At 56.9% G+C, this 9,319-nt stretch overlaps 1 protein-coding gene across 1 annotated transcript; it reads left to right on the top strand.

Moving 5' to 3' along the window:
* The first annotated feature begins 4,550 nt into the window (after positions 1-4,550).
* LOC135425356 (dephospho-CoA kinase domain-containing protein-like) lies at positions 4,551-6,202 on the top strand. The gene is made up of 2 exons (XM_064677569.1): positions 4,551-4,633; positions 5,100-6,202. The coding sequence occupies exons 1-2, from the start codon at positions 4,557-4,559 to the stop codon at positions 5,383-5,385; spliced, it is 363 nt and encodes a 120-aa protein (XP_064533639.1). The 5' UTR covers positions 4,551-4,556; the 3' UTR covers positions 5,386-6,202.
* Positions 6,203-9,319: the final 3,117 nt, after the last annotated feature.

The raw sequence follows: 9,319 nt of genomic DNA, 5'->3' as shown, positions 1-9,319 counted from the left end.
AAGCCTCTCCTGCAAATCCTGCACACACAGTGAGCTCTGCACTTTGTTAATTAAGGCAATGAGTAAGTAAGGACGATGCCACTTCTGGCATTCCAGCTCTTCCCTACTGAGATAAGGACCTGCCTCGATGCCTGTGCTCACTCCCATCCTCATTGTTGTTATTCCACCATTCCACACCTCCAACCACAAGACAATGCAGGCACAGTCTTGCAAAACCCCGGGCTGTGTGTGTGTGTGTAGGATAACGACGGGATGGGCCTGCAGAAGCCTGGGATTCTTCCAGGGCGCATGGGATGCCACATGCTCTGGGGAAGTGGGATCACCACCTTGGGTGTCACCGTGGGCACGCGGATGCCGGGAACGGGCTGGGAGGGCAGAGGGAATATGGAGAGACGCACCCTAAGGCCAGGACGAGGAGACATAGTAAATGGGCTCGTTTCTGGCAGGAAAAGGCACTGAGGTCAGTGGTCAACCCCCCGCGCCGCGGCCGCGCCCGACCCTGCCGAGCTCCGGACAGGCTCCCGCAGAGCCCCGCCCCCACCTGGCTGACAGCCGGCTCGACCAACCGCAGCGCGGCACTCTGTCCACCGACCAATCAGCGCGCCGGGGAGGCGGGGCGCCGCTCACTTCCCGGCCGCTGCCCTTCCTTCAATGGGATCTGGCGGCCGCCGCGCCTCACGGCCTCGGGCGCTGCTCAGCCGCCGCTCAGCCGCGGTTGGAGCCGTGCTCCGCCTCGTTCTCGCAGTCGCTGCAGTGCTCATGGTCGTTCTCCTCCGCCGCCGGTCGCGGGAGTGGACAGCACGAGTGTTCCAAGCCCTGGCTGGCCCTGGATTCCAGGACAACCCTTCCAAGGGCTGCTTCCCCCTGCAGTAATTCCTGCGGCAGAGGGACAGAAATAGAAAGTTTTTTGAGAGCAAGTCCCAGCTGAGGCTGGAGGCCAGAACACTGATGTTACTGCAATTAAAGCCCTATGTTTACTCTACATGGGCAGCAGCATGTGGAGCCTCCCTGTGCAGCTGCTGTGAGGCTGCAGCAGGTGTATGAAATCCTGGTGGGAGAGCAGGATTTTAACCTGCTGGGATAAACAAACAGCCCCTCTGTCACACTGAGCCCACAGTAACACCAGGGAAGGCTCCCAGGTCCTGCTTGGGGTGTTTGTCAGCCACCCCAAAGCACTGCTGTTTATCAGAAGTACCCTTTCTGAGTCCTTTTGGATTATTCCCCCTTGTTGCTGCTGGAGTTCTCCCCATCTGTTGGTCTGGGAAGGGGAAGGAGCACATGGTGCTGCTGTGGGCTGGCATGAGCTCCTGGCTTTTGCTCCAACTCTGCCACCTTCCCCTCTGCTGAGCTGCCTCCAGCTGCCACAGGACTCACCCACCCCTTGCTCCCTCCCCCCTAAACTCTGTTTTTGAGTCCCGTTTGTAAGAGCAAATTATGACTAAAGTGTCTTTTTTGTGTGTGTTTTCCAGACCAGAGGACACAGTGCTGTGTTTTGGCCCATCTCAGCCCTCCTGCAGCCCCCTGTTCTGTGGGGGACAGTGCAGGCAGTAGGTACCTGGGTCCTGTGTGTGCTGATACTCCCAGGAGTCCCCTCGGCCCTCCAGAGCTGCCTCAGCATTACAGAGCCTTTTGGATTTAGAGGATTGCAGGGTCTGGATTGAGCAGGGATTTCTGTGCAGGAGCTGTGAGAGGAGCTGGGGGGTCACTGGCCCCCCCGGCCTCAGGGCCTTGGGCAGGCACAGGATCTGTGTCCAAGGCTGTGTTTGCCAGCTCACAAACACCAGTTTGCTGCTCAGAGCTGTGGTTTCCATGCCCCTTGGGCTGCCAGGCAATGTGGGAATGAGATGCACTGAGTGCCTTGTGGGTTCTGTGTCCCCATTATGTCAGAGGTGGCTGATCTCCCCTACCCAGCTGCAGGATCGAGCAGGGCTCTCCCTCCCAGTGCTTGTGTTCTCCCACGTTGAGATGTTTCCTGAATTCTTCCTCTTTGTCGCTGACCCTGTCACTGTCACCCTCACCAATCCTACCAGAAATTTCCTCTGATTTCTCTGAGCAGGTCCAGGGGAGGCCATGGAGATGCTCCCAGGGCTGGAGCCCCTCTACTCTGGAGCCAGGCTGGGAGAGCTGGAGGAGTTCACCTGGAGCAGAGAAGGCTCCAGGGAGGCCTGAGAGCCCCCTCCAGGGCCTAAAGGGGCTCCAGGAGAGCTGGAGAGGGACTTGGGACAAGGGAGAGACAGGACAAGGGGGAATGGCTTCCCACTGCCAGAGGGCAGGGATAGATGGGATATTGGGAAGGAATTATCCCTGTGAAGGTGGAGAGGGGCTGGAATGGATTTTCCAGAGAAGCTGTGGCTGCCCCTGGATCCCTGGAAGTGTCCAAGACCAGGTTGGATGGGGCTTGGACAACCTGGGCTAGTGGAAGGTGTCCCTGCCCATGGCAGGGGGTGGGAATGGATGGGCTTTAATGTCCCTTCCAACCCAAACCGCTCCATGATTCCATGGTTTATGGTGCTGTAGGTGAGGCTGTGGTTTGGTGGGTGCAGGTGCTAAAGGGGAACGAGTTGCTGCAGCTGCAGATAAACCAGCTGGAGGAACTGAGGGCTGGCTTAAGTGGTACATCCAGAGTTAGGGGGGTCGAGGGAAGCCTCGTTTAACCCAGCACTATCCTGCAGCCTGTGTGTCTAAGTCTGAAGAGACTAGACTGTTTGCTAAAGAGGATGAGTTGTGAGGTAGACCAAACTCCTCTCTCTCTGCAATTGTAGTGTCAGATTAAGGGGCTTTACTCGAGGAAAATGTGGAAAAACAGGAGGAATAACAACCCTTTATTAAGAAATATATGAATGTTAGCAAAAAGAAAGAAGAAGGAAAAAAAAAAGTAACACAAAACAAAACAACACCAGCAACAACAACCACAACAACAAGCCTAAAAGAGTACTCCTCTGTCCTTTAACACGGTCCTAATTGCGGTCTGCAGGGGGCGCTGTTGGGCCACTGGAGCTGTAGGACCTGCAGTACCTGGTTGTGGTCGGCAGGGGGCGCTGTTGGGCCGCTGGAGCTGTAGGACCTGCAGTACCTGGTTGTGGTCGGCAGGGGGCGCTGTTGGGCCGCTGGAGCTGCAGGGCCTGCAGTACCTGGTTGTGGTCGGCAGGGGGCGCTGTTGGATCGCTGGAAGGTGTAGGACCTGCAGTACCTAGTCGTGGTCGGCAGGGGCGCAGTGGGCTCCAGCAATCACCCGCGGGAAGAGGGGGACCGAGGGGGTGATCCCGGGCCGCGTGGGGAAGCCGAGGAGATGGGGGGTCCTCGTCTCCGTGGGGACAAAAAGGAAGGCAGGCTGCCCACTCCCACGGGAACTCACCGCTGTCTTGAGTGGCAAGGTCTCACTGCAGTCTCAGGCGGTGATGTCTCCAAAACTCTTTCTCCTCTCCCGTGGGCAAGCAAAACTCTCCGATGAAGCACAGCAGCTCCGGCGGGCGGGACAGTGAGGCCGGTCGAAGCCAACAGCACAAAAGGTCGAACTCCCCAGGATTAACAACCAAAAGGCAGCTAGACCTCCAGTCCCCCTCCCCAAAAACCAACTGCCTGTCCGCACCCCGAGCTAGCCACCCCAAACCCCTCCTCTCACCTTCCCGGCCAGGGCTTCCCCCTTTCCTGCCTCCTTGCCCCTTCTTTTCTTTCTCCAAATGGGCCATCAACTCAGGCTGGCTACATCTTTAGTAATGCTAATAACCTCCCTTCCCCCCGCTCACTCCGTTTCTTTCCCTTGGAGTGGGGCAGGGGGAAGGAAAATTCCCTGATTTCCTAGTCTATAACACTGTGAAACAGGGATTCCCAGACCAGAGGGTGCCAAAATCCTGCCGATGTCTCAGTGACACCTAGAGAGAATGAACTTCGAATGAAGCCACCTGTTTTGGGCTAAATCTTTGCTGTGCCCAGCATAAAAAAAAAGAGCCCTGTCCTGGCACGTTTTCCAGCTCCTTTCTTTCCCCTTTCAGAGCACGATGTTCCTGGTGGGACTCTCGGGTGGGATTGCATCGGGGAAGAGCATGGTGGTGGCCGTGCTGCGGGAGCTGGGCTGTGCCGTGCCGTGATCGACGCCGACCTTATTGCCAGGGAGGGTGAGTTTTCCGTGGCTGATCCTGGTCCCTGAGGTTCCCCTGACAACTGGGGTCGCCGCCGGGAGGCGCTGACGGCAGAGGGTGCTCTGGGTACATCCAAGTGTTTCCCTCCCGCTTCCCACTCCGTGAGGCTGTGGAGCTGCCTCCAGGGGAGGGGGAATTGGAACTAGGATATATTTTTCATAACAAAAACATAAGATCGTGTCCTAAGAAACAACGTGGAGAGATCATGCCCTGAGTCTCTCTCTCCTGGAGTGTGATGTTTCCCAGCTTTGAAAACCAACTCTGGGCAAAATTAATGTGGTTCCCTTGGCTAATCCAGTGTCCCCCTGACATCCAGGACACCCATCCTGTCACTCAGTTATGTGGGGTGGGATCATAGAGCCTTGAATGAGAATCATAGAATCATAGAGTCAGCTGGGTTGGAAGGGATACTGCTACATGATCCTGGACATCCCTCTGCTCTTCGAGACCCACGGGTTGACCAAGTTTATGAGATACATGGTCTTGGTTTATTGGTAAGTGCCTCAGGAACCATGAGGACAGGGACACTGCCACCTCTCTTAGAGGGGGCTCTGCTCTGGTGAGGGCTCAGCCACTGCCCTGGTGCGAAACCCATTGAGAGAATTAACATCTCCGTTTGTGCTGTGGCACGTCCCTTTATCCTAGTGCACTTGAGGGGGCTTCTTGAGCTTTCCCTGGAAGCTAGCACCATCATACAGGGAATGTTGTTCCTTTGGGCTTTCTACAGCCTGTGCACCATCAATTGGGGCAGGATTTGAGGCACTGCCTGGTGCTGTGGGCTGTGGGAGTGGCAAAAACATGCAGCGGGGTCATCCTGGGCAGTGCTGACCCGATGGCTGGGGCAGAAATGACACGGGGAATGTTTCTCATTCCCACTTTATTATCCTCCCTCATGCCCAAGGAAGGCAGACCCCCCCCTTCCCTCCCACCCCACCTGAGCTCCATCTCCCTCCCTGGCAGTGACCCCCTGGCGCAGCGTGCGCGGCTGATGAGGCGGAACGGGCTGGACGTGGCCGCAGCTGACGCCTGGATCAGCTCCCAGATCCCACTGGAGGAGAAGCTCCAGTGGGCAACTCACATCATCGACAACTCGGGGGACAGGGAGAGCACCTGCTGGCAGGTGCTGCGGCTCCACACCTGCCTCGAGGATTCCCTGGATCTCCTCTGGGCCTGGCTGGTGGTGGGCGTGGCCGTCACCGGGCTCGGGGGGCTGGTATTCCTCCTCCTGTGGCATCTCATCTCCTAATTCACCTTTTCTCTTAGTCAGGGAAGGGGCCTGAATTCCCTGGTTTGAAAACGGCACCAAAAGGCCACCTCTGTTAATGAGCTTTGCCAGCTGAACGCAGACAGCAGCGAGAGGTGTCTCCTTGCACAGTTCCCAAGGTGAATGTAGCCAGGGTTTTTTTTCCGGCACCTTCTCCCTGCTCAGGTTCTTGCCCACCAACTGTGCCTCTGGGGGGAGGCTACTCTTATTGTCCCCCCTGTGGGTCTCTATGGTGGGACTTTGGTGAGTTGAGGCACTTTAATCCGGGACGATCTCACTTTAATGCAGGACAATCTTACTTTAATACGTGACAATCTCACTTTAATGTCTTCCAGGACAATCTCTTCCCTGGGAAGAGATGGCCTCTTGGGCTCTGTCCCTGCCAACAATGTCTTTGGGGTGACCCCCTGCAGCTCAGCCCTCCTAATCCAAGTTTAGACCTGGGATTTCCCCTCTTTCACATTGATTTAATGGAAACGTTAAGTCTGCCTGGGGGGAACGGACAGCACCTCGTTCACGTGGGTCGGGTGTTCAGGTGGCTGCTCCCCTCCCTCCCACCCTCTGATTCTGTAGCCATCGCTCATGGGTCACCCTTGTCTTTGGATCCGAGGGTCTGATACACCCTGGAGCGGGCAGAGACTTGGGCTCTCCCTCGTTCAGACTCATTTCCTGCTGTTTGAGCTTCCTTCGGCGGTGCTTTCCTGGTGAGAGAGCCGAGCCTGGGCGAGGAGGGTGCTGGCTCTTCACTTTTGTTTTAATAGAACACTGAACAGCAGCTGTTCCCGCGGCTGCTCCTGCAGCTCTTCCCGGCCCATTCCCAGGTCATTTCCTATGCCTGGGCACGGCTGCGCTCTGTAAAGTTCAGCACACGCAGGCAGAGCTGACGGGCGCTCGTGCTCTTCCCAGTAAACATCGCTGAGCTGCTCCAGGAGCTGCTCAAAGCGTCAACCCTGCCCTGAGCTTAGGGGATTCCTATGGATCCGTGTTGGCTCTGGGCAGTTCCAGCTTCCTGGGATGTGATCCTGGGCCCCTGTGGTTCTCTGTGCAAGTGCTTTCCCCCTGGGGTACCCCCCTCTCCACTGCCACCCCTTGTCCCCACACTTTGAGAAGGGTGGGTGCTGCCAGCCCTTGGCCACCCCTCCTCCCTGCACACAGTGGTCTCCAGGATGCTCCCACCCTCCTTCCCAGGCTCGGCCCTGTGAGGCAGTGTCCTGGCTGTCCCCAGTGCCAACCTTTAGGCACAGGGACCGTCTCAGAGTGTTCCCAGCCAGCACGTACCCCTTTTAGGGGCCAGACACCCTTCCCACTCCTTTGCCCTCCCCTGAGCCCCACAGTGCACCCAGAGGTCCTGTGTCACGCCCATCTGGAGAGACCCAGCGGTCGCTGTGTAGCCCCAGAGAGCATCCCCGAAGTGGGGCAAGCCCTTCAAACACCCCCTCCCTGCTCTTAATGCTCCTTAACTGCTCGGCGCTGCCAGAGTCCCTCCCAGCCAGCCATAAATCAGGGCCGGAGCGCGATTTCTCGGCCGAGATAAGCGCTGATTCCGCTTCCCTCCCGCTCGCCTCCGCGATAAATGGGGCCAGGGGTGGAAGGAGGGAGCAAGCCGGGGCCGTAATTGCATTTGGCGCTTTGCTCCCACCCGGCTGATGTTTGCCAACAAGTTTAGCGGGGCTGAGGGAGCAACTGGTTTCAGGGGAAGCACAGGACTGTTCGTGGGGCTGGTGGGGGCCTGGTTTGGGGGCTCTGGGCGGAGCTGGGGATTGAGCCCCCTATGTGGGCTGCGTGCCCGGGTGTTGGCAACCACCGGGGAAGGGCTCTGGAGCCGGGCACTTGGCCATGGGGCTGTTGCTGTGCGGTGCCCAGCTGTGGGTGCTGTCCCAGGATTGCCCCAGCATCCCTAGTCCCCCTCCCACGTCCCAGTCAAACCCCCTCAGGGACAAGCCCGTGTCCCCCGCCGGTGACAGACGGCTCAGCTCCGTGGGCTGGGTGGCATCGACAGCGCGGTCGATGGCCGTGGAGGAGGCACCCTGAAGGACACGCCGGCTGAGACCCCGCGCTCGTGACACGGGTACTGCCCCCCGAGCGGGCTCCACGTGGGCTCCGAGGGCCAGGGGGTGCTGTGCCACGGCCCCCAGCCCCGCCACACCCCCGGCCCTGCTCGCCCCACGTCCCGCCATCGATCGCGGAGCAGCGTCACCCCTGCGCCCACCGGGGCGGCTCGAGCAGAGCCGGCCCCATGCCATGAAGCCAAATATTTGGCGAATATTTGCACAAAGCCGTGCAAATTGGCGGCCGGATCGATTCTGCTGCAGCTGCCAGGGGCTAGTGACAGGCAGACACTCCTCCTACTGCACCCCCCTCCTGCACCCCCTTCCGAGCCAGAGCACCCCTACCTGGAGCACCTCCTTTGCCAGTGCACCCCCTCCCCAGTGCATCCCTTCCTCAGAGTGCCCCTTTTCCCACCGCACCCCCTTTCCTGGAGCTCCCTCCCCCGTGTAACCCTTCACCCGTGCATCCCATTCCTGACCCCCCCCCCCCTTCCTTGGAGCATCCCATCATGGGACACCCACGGGGTGCAGATGTCCCCCTATGGGCTATAGGGACAGAGTGACATCCCCCAGCGGGGACTGCCCCAGGTGGGTTAGCGAACCAGGTGGCTGGATGGGCTCGATACCCACGAGGAGGGACAGCCCAGGGGGTCTGAGTGTGATGTCACTGCCTGGCACTGGTGTCACCAGTGTCACTGCACGGTGCCTGTCGTCATGGGTGTCACTGTCACTGCATGGTTTTAGCACAGTGTCACCGTCCCTGCACAGTCCCTGTCGCTGTCACTGCACACCTCCCCGGGGTGTCACACAGTGTCACCGTGGCTGCACAGCCCCACTCGTGTCACACAGCACAACTCTGCAGTGCTGCACAGCTTCACTGTTGCTCCCTGGGGTGTAACATGGTGTCACTGTCACCACGCAGTGCACAGGGTGTCACCGTGAAATAGAAAATGAAATAAAATTTAGCTATTTAGCGATGTAAGTGTGACTTTGCAAAATGTAAAACTGCTTAAAGGTTTCTGCCCAAACTGTGGGCAATTGAGATAAAATAGCTTAGAGAATAGGGAAGGCTTTTTAGCACGTAGAGAGGGGTGGGAAACGTGAAACTGCTTGAAATGATAAAACTTTATGTAACTACTCTATAATGGTAAGAATAGGAGGAAAAACTAAATGTTTATTTAGATAAGGCAGACTGCAAAAGAGTGTGTGTAAAGATAATTTTAAACCTGCTACTTTCAAACTGTATAAAAAGCTATGGTATTTCTTGGCTCAGTGGAGTGCACTGGGGAGAACACCTGCCCCTTTGCATTCCCCGACCGTAATAAAAGTGCTTTTCAGATTGGCAGAAGTTTCTTTGAATCAATTAAGCACCCCAGATGGGACTGATTGGTCCACACAGTAACTGCAAGCTATGCCCAAAGCCTGTTCGCTAACCCTAACCTTAAAAGGGAGACTGCAAGGTATGTGCAAAGCCTTTTCCCTAACCCTAACCCTAAAAAAGAGACTGCAAGCTATGCACAAACCCTTTTCCCTAAGCCTAACCTTAAAAAAGAGACTGCAAGCTATGCGCAAACCCGGTTCCCTAACCCTATCCTTAAAAAAGAGTCTGCAAGCTATGAACAAAGCCAGTTCTCTAACCCTAACCTTAAAAAAGAGACTGCAAGCTACTAGGGTTTAGGGTTACGGTTAGCGTTAGGGTTAGAGTTAGGGTAAGGGTTAGGGTTTAGGGTTAGGGTTAGGGTTATGGTTAGGGGTTAGGGTTAGAGTTATGGTTAGGGTTAGGGTTAGGGTTTAGGATTAGGGATAGAGTTAGGGTTAGGGTTAGGGCTAGGGTTAGGCAGAATCTGTCTCAATGCGCCACCTAACAA

This window comes from Pseudopipra pipra, chromosome 21 (assembly GCF_036250125.1).
Source record: "Pseudopipra pipra isolate bDixPip1 chromosome 21, bDixPip1.hap1, whole genome shotgun sequence".
Classification (NCBI taxonomy): domain Eukaryota; kingdom Metazoa; phylum Chordata; class Aves; order Passeriformes; family Pipridae; genus Pseudopipra; species Pseudopipra pipra.
The sequence above is the reverse complement of the archived record's forward strand: the minus strand, read 5'-3'. Positions and strand labels throughout refer to the sequence as shown.

Bases quoted from the DNA above. Each gene is read 5' to 3' on its own strand.
- LOC135425356 (XM_064677569.1), top strand. From the start codon at position 4,557: ATGATCCTGGACATCCCTCTGCTCTTCGAGACCCACGGGTTGACCAAG. The intron at 4,634-5,099 runs GTAAGTGCCTCA...CCTCCCTGGCAG, and splicing joins TACATGGTCTTGGTTTATTG to TGACCCCCTGGCGCAGCGTG.